Here is a 26,312-nt window from a genome sequence, read left to right on the forward strand (position 1 = left end):
GTATCCTTTCTCACTAATTTAAGGTTTTGAGTTTAACTTGCATGGACTACGTGGCACATTTCATGTTGATGTTCTGTATATAATTTACTCCACGGGATTTTGAACTATATGTGGAATTAAGATTTGTCTATGTGTTCTGAACATTGAGTTTGTGATTTTGTGCTTATTGTTTGCATCGTCTACATATTTGGGTACGTGCTTCATCTTCGATTTTTGGATTGTATTGATATAACAAAAATTCAAAATGAAAATAAAAATAAAAGTTTTTGGACCTATTTTCGTTATTTTCCAAAATTGTGCTACTTTTCATAAATTTCAAATGTTTGGTGCTATTTTTGACATTTCATTTTCGCTCGAGTCTCGCCTGGATTTCGCTCGAGCGACAAAGGCAGAAAGAATGTCGCTCGAGTTTCGCCCTGGTCTCGCTCAAGCGACATATATATTTAAAATGCGACTGTTTCAATTTTTCGCGCATTTCATCATTTTTTTTCTTCAATTCTTTTCTTCTTCCATTGAAATTATTCACTCCCAATTCATTTTTGGCATCAATTCGATATCTTTAACACAATCTTGGGTCTGAAACACTGATTTCTTGGCAAAATCTTTAGGTAATTCCCAACTTTCTTTGCTTTCAATTTTTTTTTTTTTTTGGTTTGTTTGATTTCTTTTCTTGATCATTGTGTTGGTTTGTGTTATTTTGGCATTACATCTTGCTTGTGCACATATTTTGCATCAAGTATTGCTTTCAATTTCCCAAATTATAGTGCATTCCTATGGTTTTCTTCACATTTTTTCTAAGTTTTTGGTCCATGTTCATCAATGTAGTTCTTGCACCTCGTTGATTCGTTTGATGTGTGGTTTGTTTGATTGTGAAGTCCATAGCATTTAGTTTTTAGGGATGTGTTTGGATTTGTGATTGGGTCTCGTATGTGCTTGGAATTTGGTGCCGAAGTCACGCACGCCACGTGTTCGATGAAAGTTCACTTTTTTATGCTTATTTGGTTTCTTTTGATTTCCTTCTTTTCCTTCATTTTTTTCCTACTTGTTTGAGTGTCGTTGCATGCCGTGTGTGTTTTCATTCATGTTTATGTGATTGGATCATATGTGTTTCCGTGTGTGCATCTTCTCATATCATGTTGCATTGTGATGCGTGCATTTCACATTATGCTTATTCTTTTCATCTCCGCATGTACCAGATGGCTCGTAAGCACTCTCGTACCTCTGCACAGTCCGCTAGTGGATCATCATCTTATAGTAGATCCCGATTTATTTCTGCTATAGCTCAGGAGGTCTTCACGTCTTAGCTCTCATTACTCCCCGTTCTTATGGAGCGTGAGGTAATTCTATCTGACCTTCCTGTTGACGTCGCCGCTATTTTTGTTTCCCAGGGTTGGGAGCCCCTTCTTGTTGGTCTTACACCGTCGCCTCCACTCCTCGTTCAAGAGTTTTATGCTAATATTCATGAGGTGGATGGGTCGTCGTTTAGGAGTTTTCTTAGAGGTCATTCTTTTCGAGTTACTCCGCCTGCAGTAGCTCTTGCGTTAGGTATACCTCAAATTCCTCATCCGACGTATCCCTATCTTCTCCCTGCTTCTCTTCCGGCCGATGCCCTTGTTCGGTCGACTCTTTTGAACACCCCGTCTACTGGGGGGCCTACGGCTATGGCCACGGGTTCATTACCCACTGATCGACAGGTTTTGTTGCGCATCGTGTGCACAAACCTGTGGTCTGTTGCCCATATTTCTTCTTTACCGATTGTACGGGCTCATTTTCTATATGCCCTACTTCATAGGGACTCTATCGACCTTCCTACTTTTGTGTGCCAGCAGATTCTAGCTTCTTTTCGTACCCCTGGGGGTCGTTTAGGGTTACCTTATGCCTGTTTGATTCATCGGGTTGTCCTTTCTCTTAGTGCATCTTTCCCTGAGGGGTCTTCTACTCGTATAGGTCGCCCGATAGGACAGCAGACCATTCACCAGAGTCGATCCCATGTCCCGTCCTCTTCGGCTCATGCTACCGCTCAAGCTGAGCCCATTGATATTTTTGATTTTTCGGAGTCCTTTGATCCTATTACTAATATTTTTATTGGGGGTTCCCGTGTCTTTCTTCCGCCTCGTTCGGATTTTCCTTCAGCTGTTCCGCTTCGAGCTGCCTTTCCTTCGACATCTACTTCTGCTCCAGGGTGGCTTCCTTGCCTGTTGACCCCATGGTGACGCTTATGGGTCAGATGTCTACTTTAGTCACACAGCAGGCTCGTATGATGGCAGAGATCACGCAGTTACGTGCTACCTCGGAGCATCAGTCTGCTGAGCTTTCTTCATTTCGACGTGCTCTATCAGTGTGCCAGCGTCAGTTGCATTGGATTCGTGATCGATTGGATGAGAGCTCGAGTGACGAGACTGGTGATGAGTCACCGAGTGCGGGTGGTGCTGCTTCTTAGTTTTAGTTTTAGTTTTTGATCCTTTGTCATTTGTGACAAAAAAGGGGGAGTAGATTGCTTAATCTCAATTTAACTGTGATATATTGGATTAATTGTGATATAACTGTCTATTTAATGACTAGATTAAGTTTTGATGTTTTAGCAATATTGATGTATATTTTTGGTGTTTTCTGACTTACAGTACTATTGCTTCTTAATCTGGTTAATTACATATGCACTATTCCTTATTTTATCTACTATTTTCATTTCACGTGCTTTTACACTTGGTATTGAGTTTCTGTATTTCAGGAAATAGATTCGACAGGAGATAGTTGCTTTGGTTGAATGAATAGGTCGTTAGGAGTTACATTTTTTTTTTGTCCTTGACTGTCTTGTGTAATTTTGTCACAAAATGCCAAACGGGGAGTTTGTTAGGAAAATGTTGTAATTGGCAATCTGTGACCAAAATGACTAATTTGTCGAGTTTGAAAAGTCAAGGACCAATTTGTCAATGTCTAAAAGTTTAGGGACTTATGTTGCAATTTCGCAATAATTAATGTATAGGTCTAGGGTAAAGTTGGATGCTTTGAAGATGAAAACGGCGCAAGATTGGTGCTAGAGTTTCGCCCTGACCTCGCTCGAGCCTAAATAACAGAACCTGCGTAGCTGGAGTTTCGCCACCACTTCGCTCGATCGAGAGTGCGTCGCTAGAGTTTCGCCGGCACTTTGCTCGAGCGACAGTGTCATCCGGCGTTTGGTAATTTTCTTTCATCACGAATTTTAAACGACCCATACTACCAAAAACGACCTACTATATAAACAAAAATTTCGCTTTTCATTAACAACCTTTGGCAAAACACATAGCACAATATTTTCCTCTCTACCAAAGGATCAATTGCAAAACTCTTCACCATATGATTCATTGAAGGAAAAAAAACATCAAACAACTTTTCAAACAAAACACCTATAAAAAATCCTCACTACTTCCAGAAGATCAGTTGATTGAATATCCTGGAAGGAGGTTGATTGAAGAACTGGAGTTCTTGTTGATTCACGGGAAATAGAAGAAATACAAGGCTGGGATTTTGGCGCAGATCTGCAGAATCCAGGAGAGCTTTGGTTGATACAGTATGGAGGTTAGAGTGTTGTTAGATACAGTCATGTCTGGCGTACTGTAAGTTGGAGTCTTCTATAGTGAATCCCTACTGGCTTGTGCCCGGAATTTTTACCCAATTGGGTTTTCTACGTCAACAATTTTTGTATTATTTATTGCTTTCTGTCAATTTCAATTCAACCGGCAATTCAACACAGGTAGTTAAATCATGTGAATGAATCTGGACAACATTTAATTTATGTGACTTGTTGCATAACTTAATTAAATTGTTAAATTCCGCATAGACACCTATTCACCCCCCCTCTAGGTGTTGGTTGGGTCGAACTATAGCCTTTTCAAACTCAGCTTGAGGAAGAGATGGAGTTCAAGCAAAATAAAAAAATATGTTTATTTCGTTTGTATTTTGACCAAAATTATTTTTAATCATGAGCATGTTTACTTTAACACCATTTGAAACTATCTTAATAGAAACTTACAAATAAGAGTACATATTCGAGAAGAAGGGATGGTTATGTTGGAGCGCGAAAACTCTAATAATACACGTTGATTCCAAACTGGATTTTAAAGAACGAGATGATGTCACAATATTGAATTATAGTAAATCACACACCGAAAAATAAGGTTTAAAAGTAAAGAAAAACACAAAGGATTAATGGCAAATGACGATGTTTATTTATTCAACAATATGGAGAATATAAAGCAATTTAGCAATTGGCTTCTATCTGTTACTCTACCTAAACTAACAAAGGAACCTAATATTTATACTACACGGCCAAACCCTAAGTAGAGTCCCAAAAGGTAAGAAATTAGATTACAATTAGGAATTTGATCACCTTTCCAACTCTAGTCAAATTATGCTTCTTCAATCTCCTCATTTGAGTTACATTCCTCACAGATTATTTTCTGTAAAGTAGATACAGAAGACTCAAATGATGTATAGTTGGGCTTGAAAGAAATTTATTTATTTAAACTAGGTCATATATGAAACATATTTCTTAAGATCTTTGGACGTCTACAAACAGCTCCTTTGATTTGAATAGTTAAAGTGTGGTGATTAGGTAAACTATGAATAAGCGATGTAGCAAGGGTACGAATGATTCGTTTATTCATGGAAATTTCGTGAATTTAGGCAAATATTATAACTCTCAAAGACCATTTTATTATTTAATTCAATCAGTCAACTATAAAAACCTTTGGGTTAAATTCCTTTCGTGGTATCTGTTCTTTACTCTAGTGACAATCAAGTAATTGTACTTCAAACTTTGTTCAATTCAATAATTACACTTTATTTTTATTTAAGTTGGATTAACTCCAACAAATTCAGTCATTTAGATGGACAAAAATTGATGAACTGTAAAAACTCGTCATTTATTTCATTGAAATTGTGCATTTTACATCAGTAACTAATTGTTACATGCGATGATCATCTTTATTGACGGGCACATCATCAATTTATATCAATAGAAATGGACAAAGTTGTTGAGTATTAGAAATTCTAAATCTATACCTCCAAAAATAATAAAATCACGGTAAGGAAAACAACATACAAGAACATGCAAGTTTAAAGAGGTTCATTTCAATATGAGATTCTCTTCTCATAAGCTGCTGTTGTAATTCACTACGATAAAAAGAATCTTTATAAGAAAAAAATCTTACAATTTATTTTCTCCAATGTCCATCTCTTTTGATGATGGTACAAAACTTTAATGACAATTTCTTATTTATAAGACAAAATGACAAAATCGAAATTACAAGTGTGAAATTTCTAAATTATCCTTAATGATATTTTGCTCAAGGACAAGAAGTGGGCTTCCTAACCCATCTTCCACATGACTTTATCGGAGATTGATCTGCACTAGACGCAAAGCAATGATAATAGCTAGATTCCATGACTTAAACAAAAGTTACCTTGTTGATGTTAAATTAAAATGTTATTACCCTATAGAAGTCATATTAAAGAATAATTATCCAATTAAATAGAATTGAAGTACAATGACTTTATTGACATTAAAGTATAGTATAATTACCGCAAATGTAATTCAAGCAAAACCTATGTTTTCTAAATGGATAAATCTAGTATACTAGGGCCACATGGGCCCGGTATACCTGTGGCGCCTGTCTGGCATACAGGGTCCATGTGACCGTGTACACCAAGCATAACCCTTTCTTAATTTTCGACTATTCTAATCTTGTTACATAATGGAAAGACACGAAAAGACAATTGAGATGAACAACGTCATATTTCTCATTAATAATTAACCGAACATACTCTTACATAGATAGATACTTTTCGTCATCAATATAATAAGTGGTTAAAAGGCTCATCAATTTCATCCTGTTACCGACACTATCAAAAGGGGAGAACGAAAAAAGGTGAAATCTTTTACTTTTGCTCGATATACTCTGAAAGCTATCGATGTAACTATTAAATCTTAGTCGTTTTAAATCAACCTGTAAATGTAGAATGTGTTGAACCAAATTAATGGAGAAGAGTACAAAATGATTATAGTAAGAACGTCGGAAAAATACCAATATGAGACTTGTATGCGTAATTGTTGTCCTCAAATAATATTTGTCCTTTATATGTTTAATTATGGTGCTTAGAGGGATTCACGACAAATGATTTGTAGAATTAAACAAGTCTTGAAAAAAAATTACTTGAACACTTTTGTTTTTCTTCCAAGACATAAAGTATACTTGAGAAGTTTGAATATGTAAATGAATTTGATCAATGCACTATATTATGTCCTTTATTATTATTATTATTATTATTATTATTATTATTATTATTATTATTATTATTATTATTATTATTATTATTATTATTATTATTATTATTATTATGATTGATGATTTGATGTTTCTATAATTGAGATCTATCATATATTTATAGATTTCAATTCCCAGGTCATGAAATAATGCCAATAATTCATGAAATGTTGCATTTTTAGTGAAAAGTCACCAAAACCAAACTTGAAAACCAGACCTATCGGCTTGTTTTCAAGCCCATTCACATGCATGGCCATGACCCATGCGTGCTCATGGTTCAAGCAATTTTGCTTTTGCCTTTAAAGAATCGAGCCATTTGTACACGTGGCAAAATGGCCCATGCATAGAGTTGCCTTCAACCATTTTATACATGTTTTTCTCTAACAAATTCATCCATATATAGGCCCAATAACTGGTCTAATTCCTTATCAATACAATCTTGAACAAATACAACAATTTTCTACTTGTTCATAGTTATATTGATCACAAATTTAAACTAGCAATACTTATTCATAAGGTTTATATATTTTTCGATTTGAATCTAACCATAATATAATTTTCACAAAGTATCATCGAAATTCCAAGTAGTATGATAGTTTTGAACAAATTGTTTTCTTGTAATAATAAATATACACACAAGTGTCATGTGTTTTTCAAGTTCCTTAAACTCGTTTAGCGCTGTTATAACCTTTTGCTTATCCTATTTGTTAAAACTTTTATGAGGAAACTCAAACTCTCTATTGAGTGGCACCGCCTCGAAGTTCATTTAAGTGAAATCATTTTAATATCTTTGTTACTTTTAGAGATACTTGCACTTAGTACTTTCATTATTCTTCATAAGTTTAGAGCTTGGATCAAGAGGGGTAAACTCTTTTGTGTACAAGTGTTTGAACTTATTTATCACGTTTTCTATTTAATGTGATCGACTCAAATAATATCCCCCACTTATTTTTGTAACTTTGATGCCCATTATGGTATTTAATTGTCCAAGATTTTGTTTCTTTTATCTATTCATGTTACTACTTATAATCAACATGTCATCAACATATAAACAAATAAATGGAACATATTTGTCACATGCTTTAGAATACAAACACTTATTGACACTATTATGCATGAAATTGAAAGAAACTATTGTTGAGTCAATTTTCTCAAGCCATTTCTTTAGTGCTTATTTTAAACCATATAATGATTATACCAACTTGCACACCATGTGTTCATTTTCAAGAACAAATTCAAAGTTGTTCCATATAATCTTTTTCATCGAAATCCACATTAAAGAATGCCGGTTTTATGTTCATTTGATGAACATGCAGTCATATATAGATGCTAATGCAAATAATATTTTAATCGATGTTATCTTAGCTACCAATACATATGTATCAAAATAATCAATTCATTCCTTTTATCGATAATCTTTTGTTACTAATCTAGTTTTAAAGTAATTAAGGGAACCATCTATATTATATTTTATTCTAAACACCCATTTAAAACTAATAGGTAAAAATATAGTTGGTAAATCGACAAGTTTCCATATATTATTAGACACAATTGATTTCATTTCGTCTTTAATTTCATCTTTCCAAAAGATACTATTATGAGAAGCCATGGTTTCTTTATAGGTTTTAGGACCGATTTTCACTTGTAGAACAAAATGTATTGTTCTAATAACATTATTTTCGTTCCCTCTACTAAGTAAAGTGAAATAAGTTGAGAATCTATTTTATACGGTCCTAATATTTTTCTTATCAAATTCCTTTTGCATCTTCGAGGTTACTAGATTCATCAACATCTTTATGAGATGTTTCCTCTTGTGTTTTACTAGAGTTAGGAATCTCTTCATGAGTTTCTCTTAATTCATTATCCGAAAATAGTGAATTCTTAAAAAACCTTCATGTCATTTGATTCAATTATCATATTGGTCTTCGTAATTTAAATGACTTACTATTACTAGTATATCCAAGAAAGGCACATTTGATGCCTTTTGGACCTAATTTGGTTATTGTAAAATTTGTAATTTTGCAACAAGCAAGACACCCTCGACAATTTGAATTATCCAATATTTGGTTTTCTTTCTTTCTACAATCATAAGAAGAAACCTTTATGCATTTTGAAGGAAATCTATCCAAGATTTTACATCTACTTAACAAATCTTCACTCAACAAATTAAATGGCAACTTAGTATAATTTAATATGACATTTATCATTTCAACTAATGTCCTAATTTTCTTTCAACCAAATCATTTTGTTTTGGCGTCCTAGATGCATAATATTGATGTACTATGCCATGTTTGATTGGAAGAATGGAATTTGGGATGAAGGAAAATGAATTCCAGGGAATTGAATTGTTTAGAACTTGTTTTACTGGGTGATGCTACCAAAAATATGCACCTGTTATTTTCCCGAGCTTGAGGACTGTGAATGAGCAAAATCGTAGTCTTCCGATACTTGAAACAAAGACAACGAGGTGTGTTCTCGTAACCCGTCTGATACTTAAGTCAGAAAGAGAATTTGTGCGTGAGTCTATGAACTGGAAATAATGAAAAACGTACCTGAAAAATAGTCCAAACCATTGTATGTATAGAGGTTGGTGGTGCCCTCCTAGTAGGATATAACTAGCTGGGTATTCTTATCAAATAGAGTCCTATTCACATTATAATCACAAGACCAATCATGTTTGAGGTAAGATAGTTGAGGTAGAGTCCCTTAGGAGGTGAGACTTCTGTTGGATAATCACATGCATCATGAGGATGTCGCCAAGAGCCTTGACCTGAGGACCATGTCTCAAGGACTCTAACAGACGTATCCCATGGGGTTGATAGTCGAGTCCTTGGGGTATGTATCTCGAGGACCACGAAACCCCCAAGGACTTCAAAATCTAGAATGCAAAGATTAAGCATATGGAAGTCCTCGAGGTATACCGTCCTCCGAATATCCAATTTGGTAACATCACTGGGCATTGTCAATTGAATGTATTTGACTTGTATAATTTTTCACCTGAAAAATGTTGAGATTTTGGATCTTTTGTTATTTGTCTGGTTTTGCTTTTCATGAAAATTGTCAATCAAATTGATAGAATTTGTTTCCATTGCAAAATAATAATAATAATAATAATAATAATAATAATAATAAATAAATAAATAAATAAAAAAAGTAAAGAATGAAAGAAAGAAAGATGGAAAAGCCAATTCCCACCAAAATCGAAGGAATTGATTTTCCTTAAAAGGCAAGAAAACAAGGTCACGTGGGGGGTTCCATGGAAAATCAATTCCATGGAAATTTTGGCTATCAAACATACCAAAATGGTGGAAAATGGAACCTATCAAACAAGCCCTTAAGTGTTTTTTTTAATTGATTTTCAACTTCATTCTTATAAGTTTTAAACAAATTAAATGTTTCACGATCATGTTTTGTTAAATAAGGGTAGTAATATACCGCGAGCAATCATCTATAATATTCAACATGCCATTTAATTCATATATATCGGAATTAATAAGTTCAAAAATTTGTCAAGTCCTACCCATATTTTGATAATGCTTCTTCACCATTTTATATTCTATGCAAGTTTTACATTAATAAGCATCATTCACATTATAAGCAACCATGTCACAATTAAGCATTTTTTTTCATTGTACTAGCAACTATGTGACCTAATCTAGTATGTCATAATGTAAAAGAATCAATCAAATAAGCAAAATGGCCATAATGTAAAAGAATCAATCAAATAAGCAAAATCAACTTTAGTCTTATTTATATTGTCAACATTACATAATTTGACTATTTCTTCAAAGAATAGACTTTTCCAACAAACTTTTCATTTTGGTGTAATACAAATTTTTCGAACTCATAAACATTTTTAATGCTCAATTTTTTCACTTGATCTTTACTAAGTTTCTATTAAGGTAAGAGTTTTTTTTTTTTTTGAAAGTGAAGATGATATCCCATTTCCTTTTTCAACCACTTCGGAGCGATTTTCATTATCCATTTGATCTTTTGTTTTCCATCTGATTCGTGAAAAGTCTTGAAGAGTGGCTTATCATATTGTACATAATAGTTGCACATGTATTATACCAACAACAAAGAATGTTTTTCCTTGATAGCATTGACTTCACTCATGGTAGTTACAATATTATCTTCATTAAAGGAGTTTGCTTTGCCTTCTTTTCTTGTTTTGTTCTCAATGACTACAATCTTTATTAATATCTAGATTTTTCATATATAAAACAATTTTCCTTGGTCTTCTTCTTGGACTTTTTGTAGTCTTTGTTAGACAGCTTGGTCTTTTCCTCAGTTTTGATTTTTGAATTGTCTTAATAAGATTTTTACTCTTATCTCTTGCCTTTGATTTTTTGTCAATCCAGAGATGTTTCAAAATTTATTTCGAAGAGTAATTTTCGGAACTATGAAGAATCTTTTTTCGATATCCTTTTCAAGTTCGGAGAGTTTTGCAATGATTGCCCTTACTTGAAAAGAATTTGGTAGTTCTATTTTGACCATCATCAGTTTGTTCACGTACTTGTAATTCATGCACTTGGAGAAGTAGAGAAATGTTTTTAAGAAATTAAAAATCGAAGCACCTTGATATTAAGAATTTCTTTGTTCTTTCTTCCTCAACTTTGTATTTATTTTACAATGCATCCCAAATGTCTTCATTGAAATAAAGCCGTGTAGACATCGTATAACTGGTTGAATAGTGCATTAGGATATGAATGCTAGAAATCAATTTATCCTCTCTGTGCTATTACCTTTCTGCTCTTACAAGATTAGTATCTTCATCAATTGGTTCTGAAGGTGGTGCCAAATTAGGATCAAGAATGTAGAAGATTTTCAATGCTGTAAGTAGAAACTTCAACTTATTTTGCCACATGGTGAAATTTATTTCATCAAATCTATACAATCAAACAATGTCTTGATTCATGAGTTTGATAGTACCCATAGTTGTCTTGTTCTCCATTGAATATCGTTTGAGATTGTTGAACCAAATTACTTGGAAGAATGGAGAGCAGAACAAAAAGATTATATTAAGATGCTGAAATAAATATTGTACGTGTAGTTGTTGCCCTCAAACAATATTTGTCCCATATAGGTTTGAATTTGGTTCCTAAAGGGACTCATGACAAATGATTTGGAGGATTTATCAAGTCTTGAAGAATAAAAACACTTAATTACTTGGGTTTTTCTTCTAAAACTTGAACAATACTTGAGAACCTTGAATATATAAATGAATTTGTGTAAATGCACTATATCATGGTTTTTTTATTGATGATTTGATGTTTATATAATTAAAATTTATCACCTACCTATTTAGATTTCAATTCACACCTCACGAAATAGTTCCAATAATTCATGAAAGGTTGAATTTATTTTTTTTAGTGAAAAGTCACCAAAATCAAACTTGGAAACCAGCCTTAATGGCTTGTTTCTATGCCCATGAACATGCATGGGCATGAGTCATGTATTCGAATGGTTCAAGCAATTTTGCTTCTGCCTTTGCAGAACCAAGCCATGTGTACGCGCATGGCCAAAGAATTGCCTTCAACTATTCCGTACATGTTTTTCTTCAACCAATTCAACCATATATATGCCCAGTAAGTGGCTCAGTTCCTTATCAATGTAATCTTGAACAAATGCAACAGAATGAACTGAACAAAATAGCATAAAAGGATTCATGCAGTTGACCCAAGTTTATTAAGAAAAAGACTTAGGGTCCGTTTGATTGCAAAGATGGAATTGAATTGAATTGAAAACGAATTCTAGGGAATTGAATTGTCTAGAAATTGTTTTCCTAGGAATTGTAAATTAATGTGTTTGACTGGTATAATTTTCTACGTGGAAAATATTAAAATAAAAGTATTTTTTGGTGTTCGTTTGACTTTGTTTTATATGAAAATTGTCAATTAAAGAGATAGATTTTACTAGTATGGGGAATGAAATTTGTTTCCATTGCCAACAAAAAAATAAAAAATAAAAAAATCAAGAAAATCATCTAGGGAAAAAATCAAAACTCAGGTGTATAATTTGCACCAATTCAAAAGTAGGTACATAGTTTGACAATTCAAAATTCAGGTATATATATAATTAATTAAAAATATTACTAAATAAATATAATAAAGTCACAGTTATACAATGAATGATCACAGATTCATATTTATAAGTCACAATTTATTTATTGATAACATATTATCAAATAGATTAGCCACAGATTGTTTCGAGGTCATAAATCAATTTTTTTTTAAGTCATAGCTTATATCGAGATCACAAATCAAAAAAATTGCAGGTCACAGTTTATTATCAGTCACAAATTTTCAAATTTATTGGTTGCAAATTATTTTTTAATCACAGATTATCGAATTTTAATATCACAGTTTAATAGTTAGTTACAAAGAACCAAATCATTGGTCACATATACCAAACACCCCACCACTGATCTCAATCCACCGTCAATACTTGTTCACAAATCGACTAAATAATTGGTCACAAAACACTCTTCATCCCATCCTGCCATTGCCGCCACCATTGCCAACAATAACAACAACACAACACCACGAACACCAACATCACCACCATATCTGAACCTACCAACACACCACATCTGCACCACAACAAACTGGTCATGTATTATTTTAGGTCACAAATCACAAATTTTATAGGCGATAACTTATCTACAGTCAAATTAAAAAATTTATTGGTCACAAATATTTATATAATTGGTTACAAATCCTACTGTCTACAACCCTAACCCCACCATTACCTACACCACCGAACCATCATGATCACCGTTAGTGCCATCACCCTAGCCAACACCATCTAACCATCATCATCACTTCAAGCACCAGTACTACCACAGGTTGTATCAACAGTCACAATCACAACCACTATCTCCATCCTTCTCCCCATCACCTGCACTACTGTTGCACCATTACCAATCGAACACTGTACTACATCTCCACCATTTGCAACTGCAAAAAACAATCACAATTTGGAAATCACAAACAATCACCAACAAAACTATCCCCAATCAGATCAAAGAAGGATGAAAAATACCAAAACCACCAAAAAACAGCATAGCGATGCTCATCTCCAAATCCACCACAAAATCACACGAACACTACCATACTGGGTCGCAGAGCATAGCACAAAGCCTCGTGCGGCACTATACGTAACTAGGCAGCATTACTGGTCAGCGACACCTCCACTGACATTCACAGATCTGTAGCATTGCAAGTCGGCAACACCCCCTCCTAAATATCAATACTCCACGAAGGACAGTAGATCGGCAAGCGTGGCTCCGGCAGAGGATCTTCTACGCTCGATGCCGGTTGTGAGAATAGAAAGGATGGGTGAGTGGATATTAAAAAAAAGGGTTGAACCCCAATTTTGAGGGGCCCCATCCCCCTAGAGCTTTGTGAGGAAGGTAAATCGCGGGATGTGCTCCAATAGGCCAGGGAACAAGAGCTGCTTGTACACTGCACCTACAAGAAGTCCAATTCCATGTCTCAAGAATCGAACCCACACACTGCGGCTGCCAGCAAAATATGAGATAACCTCACTCTTGTCCTTTACACCACTGGGCTATGCTCCGAGGGGCTATGGGTGAGTGGATATTGAACGTGAGAGAGAGAGAGAGAGGGAAGAGTTTGTAAATGATTTAGGGCTTGAGTTAAATTGGGTGGGGGTGAATGGGGGGTTTTGGAAATGTAGATTAATTAAATTTTATAATAATATTATAAATATTTAAAGATTGAATTATTACCTGAAGTTTGAATAAAAAGTTTTCAAAACTGATATTTGAATTGAAAAGTTAAAAAACATGTATGGCTGTAATTTTCACAATCACCTATTTTTTGGTGTTCGTTTGATTTTGTTTTACATGAAAATTGTCAATTAAAATGAAATATTTTTGTACAATATTTCTTAGAATTTGTTTCCATTACAAAAAAAAAATAAAAAATAAAAAATAGGGAACTAGAAAACCTGAATTGGTTTTCAAGGAAAATCAAGAAAAATTCAAGTTCCAAGAAAATCAAGAAATCAAATTCCATGGAATTCAAAACCTATCAAACAAACAAAATTAGAAGAAAGTGGAATTAGAATTCCATTTTCCATGGAATTTGAATCAATCAAACATAGCCTTAGTTTGTTTCTATTTCCAACTTGTGGTCGCACTTCCAAACGGAAAGGGATAAAATTGGGGTCCCATTCCAACCCAAAAACAAGGAGTTTCCATACATTTCTATAGTAGCAGAACTCCAGCAAGGGCTTGTCTTGAGAACCAAATTAGCCTGATATAAGGACAATGCACTCAACTCTGCTTCCACAAGATCAAACCTTGCAAAAAATTCCCTCCAGAAGTCAATTTTTGCGAATCGATGAATCTTTTCTTCACCCTCTTCTGCAATCGTCCTCAAAATCATCTCCCGGAAGTATGTTTCCTCGACTATATTCCTAAACATGCTGTCCCCTTTTAGGCAGGTATCGAGTAAGTCACATATTGTACTAGCTAGGAAGATTGCCTCATAAAATCGGTCGATAAAAATTGGTGTATTTGTGTTCACTTCCATTTCAACAACAACAATTACACATGGATTGAGTTTTTTCACAAAACCTATGAAACTTTCTATGCGGTTAGGCCAGGCTAATATACCACACAGTTTCAGGAACAAAAATACTGCCACCATTTCTTCGGCCTCCACCTCGAAAAAACCTTCCTTAAGGTCACTCAATTGTGATATCACTGTTTTGAATAAAAAGGGCAACTTCAAGGATTCTGCAAAAGATGATAGCGTTTTACCTGTTTTTTCGAGCCAAATTTTGGACGTTCCAACTGCAGTAATTTTCAGAAGCTCGACTGGACAATCGTTTCGACTAGCAAGACCTTGCATTAGAATTATCAAATGAGATCCACTTCTGATTCCAAAATCAATCAAATGAATTTTTCTTGTTGATGCCACGCTGTCCAAAATGGCTTGCATTCCAGTAAATTGACTTATTTGACTAAGGGGAAGTTTTTGTTCACATGAGAGAGAGACAGATTTAAACATCAATGCGTGTTCTTCTACATCCACTATTTTACGCTCTAAATCGATCCTTCCGCTTTCACGATCCATCCTTTCTCGTAAAGCCTCAGTAAAATAGGTTACAACTCGTCGAAGAGGACTGTCACAAGGTGAAGCAAAAAGAACGCATTGGTTGAGCAATTTTTCCGCCCTATCAAATTGTTCGATGGAGAAATTTTCAGCAGCCATAAGAAGATTGGATGCAAGTTCCATATCCTTTAAATTCTCTTCTGATATCCCGGATTGAAATTTTAACGGATTGATAGAATTCGATGAACAGTCTTCGTGTAACCTCATTCTTGCTAATTTCATGATGAATTCAGCAGACACGACAGGATTACTCGGAAAGGTTAAGGTCCCGTTTGTCGTCTGGGGGACGATAGGCTCTTTACTTTTCTGTGGAGTCAAACGCTTTAATTGGCTCTGATACTTGCTCAGAATTTCGAATGGCGCTTGAGGAAAACAGGGATTCTGATCTTTCTTTGTTTCGACGAGATACGAGATTCTGGTTTCGTTCTTGTCTTTCTTTTCGAATCCTTCAAATTGGGATGCCATTCTTTCCTGTCTGCTGATTTTCTGAACAACACAGTTGCTAGTACATTTTCAATAAAATGTTGTTGATTGATCAACTTATGATCATACTCAGTGTTCTGGAAATGATCGAAAACTCTTAGTACCAATTTTCTCGAACCCAAAATGAGACACTGGAGACTGGACTAATGGAGGTTTTATCATTTGGCGTTTCTGAGGTAACTGTTTAGCTTTGTCTGAAAACGGCCAGCAGAAGAGAATATGTTTGATCTCTAGACAATGCAGCCAAACCTGGAATTCTGGGATTTGTCGAAATTATATGGGCCTAGGATAGTCAGAATGGGAATTAAAAAGATTGTAAAGTACAAAAAAGCACATAAATAGAAGGTATAAACCCCATAACAATGCAAGTAATAAACGACAGTGCTATACTAAGAAATTATGTGGCATCTATTGTTGGACCCGCCTAGCTGACGTGGCATGATGAGTCAGCAAGCCAACCTACCTAACGAAGGGGGGCTGCTACTGTGACAGGGGCAGGGGCAGGGGCAGGGGCCTGTCGCGGGCCCAGTTTGAATAGAATTATTCCCAAATGAAGATAGATGAAAAGAGTTTTGGGACAGCTTACAAACGCTGGATAGGCAAGTACTTGCTTAACAGATCCTCACAAGGCACTTAAAGACAAACTAGAGAACTCGAGCTAGCTCTAAGGGAGTCGGACAAGTTAGGTCGAATATCAAAGTTGGCCATGAGGCCCAACTCGAATAGAAAATTTGACTAGTTGAGCAGAAAGGTGTCAAAAAAAATTTCGTGGCTCAATCTTATGTGCACTAGCAATACGCTCGAAAAAACATGGTTGCAAGCTCGTTGAGGTGGGTGAGCTCAAGAATGATGCTCAACAGAGCAAAATATCAAGCAAGGTAAACAATATTATATCATTAACTTAATTTTATCTCATAAGTTTCATTTCTTTAGTAATAGTAAAAGGGTTAAATGTAACTTTGTTGACATAGCCAGACTAATCAAAATATGTTGTTTGTTGCCATTTTTAACCTACCTAGTACCTACCTGCCTACTTCTAAGTAAAACTTACATTGTGAGGAATTAGGTAAGAAATAGACCATGGAAAATTTAATAAAGCAAGTTGGGAAGACTTTGTAGCCAGTCTTGAAATGGAGTATTTTGTATGCAATGACGCAAGTTTCTTCCCTTGTCAACGAAACACTCCTCCAAGGAGAAAGGAAATTTCCTAAATCATTATCTAATGAAAAAGTATATAATTATGCATTAAGGACCAACACTTTTGGTTTTTATAATTTGATTAATGATTATCTTATAGTAAACTTGTCAAAATTAATTGACACAAGTTTTAAAAATATATTAGTGGGCTTCGATGTCTGTCGTCATTAACAAAGTGGAAGTTTGGCATAAATATTAAATGGAAACTGCTCTGTGTACACGTGTACACACAACTTTACACCCCCTCACATGAAAGGAGATCCATGAATATTTTATTACATGTGGAGCCCCCCTCCATGTGAGGGGGTGTAAAACTGTGTGTACACAATTGAATACACACAGCACAACCCATATTAAATAGTCATTCGTAAAAATTTTTACAAGATTTTCCACATTTTTTTCTTCATTTCGACTCATGCTGTAAAGATCGTTTGATAATATTGTGACACAATTATTGTTTGTATTGAGACTGAAAAATAAAAATAATTTACATCAACAACAATCTAATTTTTAATAACCTAAACATTAATTTTTCATTTGGTAGTAAAATAAATGATGATAAAAAAAGGGAAAAATCATGAATGATCTCCGTGCTCATTTAAAAAAATTGTGTATATTTATTTTCGACGAGTTAAATGATCACTTCAATTATTTTTATCTCTCTCTATATTATTATGTCAGCGCTTACATATTAACTGGACACAAAATCAACATTGTCTTATTATCAACAATCCAAAGTTGAATATGTAATTTAATATATCATATGTTGAGTTTCAAGTCGTTTTCACAAGATTTTCAGCCAATTTTATATAAACAAATCCGAAAGCTGGTTTAAGATTTCTACATAATATAAAAAGAGGAAAATTGGCTGTAGTGGTAAAAATTTCTGCAATTTCATTGTAAAATTGACCATTTAAATTATAACATCTCTACTGTCGAATAGAACAACAGTATATTGTAATGCTATTGTTCATTTTGGCGCCTTGTTTGATAAATTTATAAATTTCTTCTCCAACCTTTGGGTTGATAAATAGCACTGCACTCGCAGACTCAAATTAGGCCCGCACTCCAAGGATCTCCTTCGTTTACCTATTCCCGTCATTAACGGTCATTGCCTACAATTTTTCACCAATGTTTTCTTCTACTTTTCACCAATTTTTGCCATACCCAAACATGCACTCTTCCACCCTAAAACAACCCTTTATTTCTTCTTCTTCTCCTCCTTTTTTGATGAAAAGAGAGAATTTTTTGAAGCCTAGCCCATTACAAATTCAAGAAAATCCAGGAAAAAGGAACACCAAGAAAAACCCACAAATTTCTATGCCTCTAAATTGTGTTTTTCGTGGCCCTGGTAAATCAAGATCAAGAAAACCAAATCCCAGAAATATGGCAGTTTTTCGCTTAACAATAGGTGAACAGCCATTACTGCATACCTTAAGCGTATCCAAAAAGGTACCTACGATTAGTGCTCGTGTGAGATCTTATACTGTTCTAATTGTTTGGTTGAGTCTTTTGAACTCATACCATATTGACTCTCTTGCTGTTAAAAGGTCTAACATTTTAATCTTAACAGGTACAAGCTTTGGATTTGGAGTTCAAATCTTTATCTAAGCCCATTGACAGAGTCAAAAGATTGTTGCACTATGCAAATCATCTTCCACAATTCGATGAATCTGCGAAAATTCAAGAAAATAGAGTCATGGGCTGCACAGCCCAGGTGTGGCTGGAAGTAGAAATGGACAATAATGGAATAATGAAATTCAGAGTTGAGAGTGATTCAGAAATCACAAAAGGGTTCTGTTCTTGTTTGATTTGGGTACTAGACGGGGCAAAATTCGAAGAGATATTGACTGTAAAGTCAGACGATTTTGTAGAAATGAATGTGGGTTTGCCTAGTCGGGGTCACTCCAGAGTGAATACTTGGCATAATGTGTTGATTAGTATGCAAAAGAGAACAAAAGATTTGGCTGAGCAAAGAAATGGACGAACTTTTCCTTCTCTAATTCATGATATCAGTGTCAATGGAAGTCACAAGGAAACTCAGGTGTGCAATCAATTTGCTATTTAATTTTTACTTAGCTAGCACTCTTTTCTTGTTTTTTATTTTGATTCTAGTTAGTTGTAATATTTTATGAATTATCATAGGAAACTATAATTCTTTAGAGGGAATAGAGTATGCAAACAAAGAAAAGCTTTTCTATAATTAACAAACAAACAACAAACTAGCCTTATTGCTGATAATTTTGGAGTTGGCTATGCAAGTGTTTCTTGTTGTAATCAGTTCGATTGACGGCTACTTGGATTTTGATTAACCTGATGCGGTTATTTGGTTCATATTATACTTAAGTATTCAGTTAAAAAGACTTGATGTCATATGTTTCTTTTTCCATTCTGAATATGTACTAGAAATTCTTATTGAAGAGTATAGACAGATTAAGCCACTTGTTTGGTGAGTCTAAACGCGCATTATCAAAGCAGAAGCTGACCTTACATTCTGTATTTAGATCATGTCCCACAAAGTTTGAACAAGTTTAGGCTCTATGACTATTTTTCGCTATTATGTTCGATTTAGACCTATTTTTCTCATAAAAGTTCAACAGAATCAAATATTTCATGAGTGACTCATACCTGGGATTGCCGTTATTGTATTTAAACTTCTATCTTATTTTAACTATTTCAATGTGGCTATAGATGCATCACATCTTCATTTATGCTCCGTTAAGACTATGGATGTTGGCCTTTTCTTCCGTAACACTCAGTATCGCACAGATTTATACTTTGTTTAGTAGTAGGTATGTTATGATCAGATAGAATTCTTGTAACAAAACTCCATCTCATTTATCCATCTTGTCTTGTGCATTACATCTTATGATCAACTCCATAAATTTGCAGGTCTTAATCTTATCAGCAGTGGAATCTTATTACCTTATTTTTCATTTACAGACTACATCTTTAGCTCCCAGAATTGATGGTCAATGAGTGTCATTCAAATGAAATGGATAAACATATTGAACTCCACTTGGATTTCTTCAGATTCAGTCAGAATTTTGTCACACTCAAGGCACAAATCCTTCAGAACTTGTGGTTTATAATAAACCTCATTACACTTCAGAATCGCAATACTGTCATGCTCCATGAACACAGAATTTGTAATTGTAAGTTTTGTCCCTCATTTGTAAACACCTTTACATAGCTGAGAAACGCTCATTACTGACTGATGGATATTTTTATTCATGTACTCGTTTCATTCCAGTCCCAAGAAGTGTAATTTGAAGCAATATCCTTTTATATCTACAATTTCGTACTCTGTTAAGTATTATGATGCCTGTCCTTGTAAATTGGAATTCAAATGATTGCAATTCACTGATTCTTGAGCACTGCAAATTGGACTCCATCATTGCATCTAATTTACATGGATGCTAAATTGGAGTAAAAACTCGTGGTAACTTAATTTAAATATATTTGGACTTACGTGTAAATTTATGGATAAGCCAGCCATGTTTTAGATGTAGGAAATTCAATTTTGTTTATCGGCTAATATTTTTTCAACCTTAACGTGTGTTATAGGTCTGAACCCAACGGGCAAGCTGATGTTGCAGGAGAAAGCAGTTGTCTGCTAGCCGAAAAACAATGTACACTATAGGATGCAATGGATTGGTTAATATTTTCAAGTTGTGTATAGGATGCAATGGATTGGTTAATATTTCCAGGTTTAATGTTGGTGCATTAGAACCATATAAACAATTTTCAGAACTCTTTTTCTTTCTTCGAGTATCTTGTTTCTGTTGGTTAATGGATTTAATCATCACAATTGGAAATTAATTTTCCTTTGAAGATTAAAATCATATGAATAAAAGGATCTTATTAACCTTGAGATCATTGGATTATAAAAATTCTCACACATAGAAAGGGAAGATGATAACCTTTTGAAGGAGCTTTTAATGGTCTAGTCAATTGCTTCTTCCCTTATATCTTCTCCCTTATTCTTCACTAGGTGTATTTCCTTTTCAAGAAAGTGAAAAGTGGCTAACCCTAATTCTCATATGAAAATATGCCAATAAAGTGCATATTTATAATGTCCTATTAGGGTTTGAAAATTGCATAAATTTCCTTGAACTTTATTGTAGTAGACCAATTAAGTCACACACCTTTTATTGAAGTCAAGAGAGGGACCTAACCGGATTCACATGACCTAAACTCCAATAAATGTTTTCAATTGGGTCAACTCTTGACCAATTGAGATACATCTATTAATCCCGGTTTATTCTACGAAAAAATCGAGATTGCACTCTCGAGTCGAGTGATAGTTATAGAAGCAAATTATGATCCAATAACAATATCCTCTGATTATCGTTCCACAAGTCAACCCCCCTTTGACTGTCAATATGTTGAAACTGGCAAAATGACCGTTTTTGCCCTTCAACATGTATTACCCTCTAAGTACCATTTTCATACGGCAAATTCGTTGTGATCCAAATCACAATGTAAAGTCCAACGATCTCATCGTTGACCTACTAAGCTCAGGTTCAATTTGCCTAGGAAAATACCTTAGAGTAAAGATCGTCTCATCTCAATGATTAATAGATTCCACTATTGTAAATATATGATCTCTAATTATTTCGGCCCGATTCCCAAAGCACCGTGATCAATCTTCTATTTAAGACTTCACTCATTGGTACCTTAAAGAACTTGAACTAGCAATCGAAATGAGTCATCTACACGGTCTCGTTCAATGTGTATCGAAACACATTATTGTTCCTATTTCAAGATTTAGACAAATCTTAATAAGAACAATACAATCTTATCAACATAAAGCGTCCAACTTTATATATCAATTGTGAACGACATAATTTTGATCACATCACGAATTGTGTCTTACTATACCCGATCCATCAAGTATACAATTTGTGATATCCTATATGATCATGGAACCTTAGATAATCACTTCAAATTATAACATGCAAATAGACGAACGTCAATTCATAATATGATTTTACAGAACACTACTCGAAAAATGGGCATCAAGCTAACAGTTTCAATGTAGGATTCTTAGTCTCATAGTCTACTTTACACCTCTACTTTTTTCCCTTTTACGTTAGGGAAGTGTTTTTAGGCCTACTTGCCTTTGCAAGAGGGAAGTTTTCGGCATTGTCCCCTACCCTAATATATAGATTGGAAAATTAATGCAATGAATGAAAAAGAAGATGAAGTGATGTATTAAGGTGACGATGAGATGAGTAAAAAAAAATGGTTTTCTCGTTCTACTATTTTCGACTTGGAAAATCGAGCCAAGGGATGATGGCCCTTCAAATCTATTGATGCCCCCCACGACTTGCCCAATAAAATGGAAATATCAATTTAGCCTTATTTGGTAGAGATTTTTCAAAAAATCATTTTATGAAAAGTGGTTTTTTGAATAATATGTCACTAAAAAGAAGTAAATAGTTATGATTTTACGTGCAAAATTATTTTATTTGAAAAATATATATGATTGAAAACTAGTACGAAAAAAAAAGAGTTTAATTTAGAAAATGTGTAGAAATTGGGCTTAATCATACATCATAAAGTCAGACAAGTTTCATGTAATTCCCTCCCTGCTTTCTTAATCAGATTTTGTTATATCCAATTATGATTTTGTTTATGATTATGACATAATTAGCAAGCTAATTACAAATTACCATACTACAGAAATTCGCGCCTTTTGAATAAACACTTGTGTTGGGTTTTTTGATACCCAATAAATCCCGAGATATGATATTAACGTGTGTTAATATATTTCATAGGCATAGGTCGATGAATAAAACGATGAATGAAATAAGTCCAACAATCAAGTCCATGAGTTCCATCCGATCCAATTGTATTCCCTCTTGGAGGACTTAAATCTTAGTCTGTTTATCTTTTTTTTTGGTCCAATTAAATGCCTAACCCTAGACTATTCATAAGACTTCAAGCCTAGCTAGTTTCTAGTGTGATTTGTGAAGAAAATAGAGGAAATTCGGCTGCCCCTTGGTGTGTGAAAAAAATCCCCTTTGAAGTGCCAAAATTGATTTATTACTTTGTGTAATTGGTGGTTCTTTCATAACCTACCTTTGTGGTGTTTTCTCTTTGACTTTGTGGCCACAAATCATCATCGTTTCTTATCCCTCATGGGTAAAATTGAATAGCAATTGAGGTGAATTATATTGGTCGTGGGTCTAAGCCAGTTGGTTTGATTATTGGTAGAGAAAAAATACCGATTTAAAGATCTTTGGAGAGAGGTTTCACAACAATTATGAACAAGTATTTATTGAGTTTGTATTGGCTAGCTTAATGGAAAAGTCAACAGGTTCTGAAGTTATTGAAGTGTTCTTTTATACTTTTGAATTTAAGGAAACACAGTTGTTTGTTTGTAATTGACTCGAAGATTTTTAGTTTATATTTTGTGGGCTATTTATTGTATATAGCGATTAATTTATTTATTTAGAGGGAAGTAAATTGGGTAATGAAGTTCAAAAGTAAGTAGAAGTGAATATTTTAATCAAAATTGAACTTCTTGAATCGGGAATGGACTGAAATTGAAATTGAACTTCTTGAATCGGGACTGGACTGAAATTGCATGTTACGATTCGATTCTAAAATAAAATAAAATAAAATAAAATAAAATAAAAAAGAAGATGGAACCGAGAATCCATTGGGGCTGCATCTGTTCTTGGTTCTAAATTGGAACCATAGGTACTCGACCTAGAAATCGAATTTGCTATTTTTTATAAGTTTTTATTTTTAAATTTTAAATTTTCGCTCCAATTCAATGACTTCGGCCTAACATATAGAAAGTTAACAAGGCCTAGTAAGTATCTAGTTTTTGAAGCCCAAATAGTAAGAAATTACCTAATCAATATATTCATTCATTCGAATAAATGAATCACGTCACTTTCGTTTAAGCTGCGTCTGATTACAAGCATGAAATTTGTATGGAAAGAAAATAAATTTTGGGCAATTTAATTGCCTAGAACTTATTTGTATAAAAATTAGTAATTAAATGTGTTTGATTGGTTTAGTTTTCAACCTAAAAAATATTATATTTGTCCATTCTTTATTTGAGGATAAATGAGATAGAGTGGATAGGTAAGACAATAAATTACGTGGAAAATAAAAATCACCATTTCCTACAGAAATTTTTTTTCTTATTTTTGAGGAAAATATGATCACGTGACCAAATGTTGAAGAATAATTTTCATAGAAAAAAATTATCAATCAAACACTCCAAAAGTAGGAATTTGGGTGGAAAAGTGACATTTTTCTACAAAAAATAGAACCAATCAAACACGTTCTTATAGTCTTTTCTATCTAAACTTTATGCATTGTGCATTCCATAAACCCTTCTTGAGACGTCATACACAAAATCATAACCGAAATTGAATGCTATTATATTAGATATTGGATGCTATTTAGTGGTATATTTATATTGAATTTAAAAAGTGTTTAAATACATATTCCAATTACATATTTTATATCTTATAATTTTGCTAGATATTGAAAAGATAATTTGTGTTGTTAGCTCAAAATTTAAAAAAATAAATAAATAAATAATATATAGGTAGAACCAAACTCGAACCAAAATCAATGGTTAGGATTTAGATTTAGTTCTAGCGTGAACCCCAATATTCCATTTACGAGATACTTGAAGTGTTGGTATCGAAATACTACCTACTCGACACCCAAGCCTACAAGTAAATATAAAAGTTATATGTAATAGCCAATGGGGTAAATATACTAGTGGTCACCAAACTCTTAGCATAATTTCATGTTGATCACCAAATGATTCAGGTTTGTCATGAATTTTGTTGTCACTCATCCTTAAATTGCCCTGTTTTTTGTTACAGTATACGTTTATTTGCCTTGATTTGCAAACTGTAGCATGACTTGGTACACAGTTGGGGTCTCAAACTTGCCCTCCAAAAGTGTGTTGGGGTTAGTAATTCTATGTCCGTAGAAAAATTCATTTGCATCTAGATAGTCTACAATTTCCTTAACTTCTGCTAATAATTATGCTGCTGTTGCAGCCCGCAAATAAAAAAATTGGAGTTGTAGATTCTCACTGCTGTATGGATGATTGGTGATTACTAGCTATTCTAGCTTCATGCAGGCAAGTGCAGCTTGTTTCAAATAATCGGACTAATTCTTTATCGAAATTCTTTTCTGTCATTCCTAGCTTACTTTTGGAATTGGAGCTTCCATAAAAGATTCGCTCCTCTTAACGTCCTTGGTCTCCATCATGCTAATCTCAACCCATTGTTATTGTTGCCTCTACTAGATATCGCATTGAATAGAATTCATTTTTATTGATCTAGGTGTGACTGAGGTGTCAAAGAGAGTGGAATATGTTAAAAGCTAGGATGGCCATCATTGAAAAAGCTTATTACAAGTCAATGGGAATTGGTCCTTCCAATTTCACGACTCAATGATGGATGATAGCATGAGATAGTTTTACACAATCTATGCATTCATTGCTATTATTTTGCATAGAGTTATAGAACAACAAGATAATTCAATATTCTAGTTGTAGATATACAATTTTCACAATAAATTTATATCTCAAATTCAACAATAATGCCTCCTCTACTCTTTTGAGATGTAATATGTTATTGACAATGAGAGAGCACATTTTTCTTTTGATGTCATTCATTTTTAATCGCCTTCGTTCTTATTGAATCACGTCATCATTTAAAAAGTTTAAACTCTTAGATGGTGAATGTTTTAAATGTCAGCATGTTTCACATCGATTGGGTACAAATGAAATTTGTGCAATATATAATGTGTTAATTTTGAAGTTATGGGTTTGGTACATAGACTTTATCATTGTATGAGTAGATTTATGTTGAGTCGAGTTTGCATCTCTAGTCATGTATAGATGTGGTGTACACTGCGAGTATTAGCATGGCCGACATTGTCCGAGGATGAATGATGCATAAGTTAAATGGAAATTCGTATTGTAAACTGTTTAAAGTCATGAGTTAGGCTCGTGAACATTTTCAGCCAACATGCTCTTCCACGTGCAGTCGCATTCTTTTTCAAATACTTGATTTAAAAATAGTAAAAAAGAGACATAAATTCAATATCTTTCTTGTCTATAATATCATCTCGTTTTGTATAAACTGCAAATTTATGAACCTCAACGTGTCTTCTGTTTTCATTCGTCTTTTCT

The 26,312-nt window shown here is 34.0% G+C and overlaps 2 protein-coding genes across 4 annotated transcripts; one reads left to right on the forward strand and one right to left on the reverse strand.

The window, feature by feature from the left end:
• Positions 1 to 12,753: 12,753 nt before the first annotated feature.
• On the reverse strand, positions 12,754 to 15,913 carry LOC111398312 (DELLA protein GAI-like). Its single transcript, XM_023025229.1, has 4 exons — positions 14,509 to 15,913; positions 13,136 to 13,261; positions 13,043 to 13,053; positions 12,754 to 12,894 (listed from the first exon to the last, which is right to left on the reverse strand). Exons 1-4 carry the CDS (start codon positions 15,911 to 15,913, stop codon positions 12,754 to 12,756), a joined length of 1,683 nt encoding a protein of 560 aa, XP_022880997.1.
• Positions 15,914 to 18,236: 2,323 nt separating this feature from the next.
• Positions 18,237 to 20,894, forward strand: LOC111398872 (sufE-like protein 2, chloroplastic). 3 transcript variants are annotated; one of them, XR_002703436.1, is made up of 4 exons: positions 18,237 to 18,580; positions 18,702 to 19,172; positions 20,021 to 20,283; positions 20,696 to 20,894. XR_002703436.1 is itself a non-coding variant. In XM_023026017.1 (3 exons), exons 1-3 carry the CDS (start codon positions 18,260 to 18,262, stop codon positions 20,105 to 20,107), a joined length of 879 nt encoding a protein of 292 aa, XP_022881785.1. In that variant the 5' UTR covers positions 18,237 to 18,259; the 3' UTR covers positions 20,108 to 20,408. The 3 variants fall into 3 exon arrangements, 1 of the variants encoding a protein (XP_022881785.1); XR_002703437.1 differs by having other exon boundaries at positions 20,072 to 20,283; XM_023026017.1 differs by lacking the exon at positions 20,696 to 20,894 and having other exon boundaries at positions 20,021 to 20,408.
• Positions 20,895 to 26,312: the final 5,418 nt, after the last annotated feature.

The sequence above is a fragment of the Olea europaea genome, chromosome 8 (genome assembly GCF_002742605.1).
Source record: "Olea europaea var. sylvestris chromosome 8, O_europaea_v1, whole genome shotgun sequence".
Classification (NCBI taxonomy): domain Eukaryota; kingdom Viridiplantae; phylum Streptophyta; class Magnoliopsida; order Lamiales; family Oleaceae; genus Olea; species Olea europaea.

Bases quoted from the DNA above. Each gene is read 5' to 3' on its own strand.
- LOC111398872 (XM_023026017.1), top strand. From the start codon at position 18,260: ATGTTTTCTTCTACTTTTCACCAATTTTTGCCATACCCAAACATGCAC. The intron at 18,581-18,701 runs GTACCTACGATT...TAATCTTAACAG, and splicing joins CCTTAAGCGTATCCAAAAAG to GTACAAGCTTTGGATTTGGA. The intron at 19,173-20,020 runs GTGTGCAATCAA...ATAAATTTGCAG, and splicing joins GAAGTCACAAGGAAACTCAG to GTCTTAATCTTATCAGCAGT.
- LOC111398312 (XM_023025229.1), bottom strand. From the start codon at position 15,913: ATGGCATCCCAATTTGAAGGATTCGAAAAGAAAGACAAGAACGAAACC. The intron at 13,262-14,508 runs GTTGGAATGGGA...TGTTTTTTGCAG, and splicing joins TGGAAACTCCTTGTTTTTGG to TTGCAAATGGTGGAGATGTA.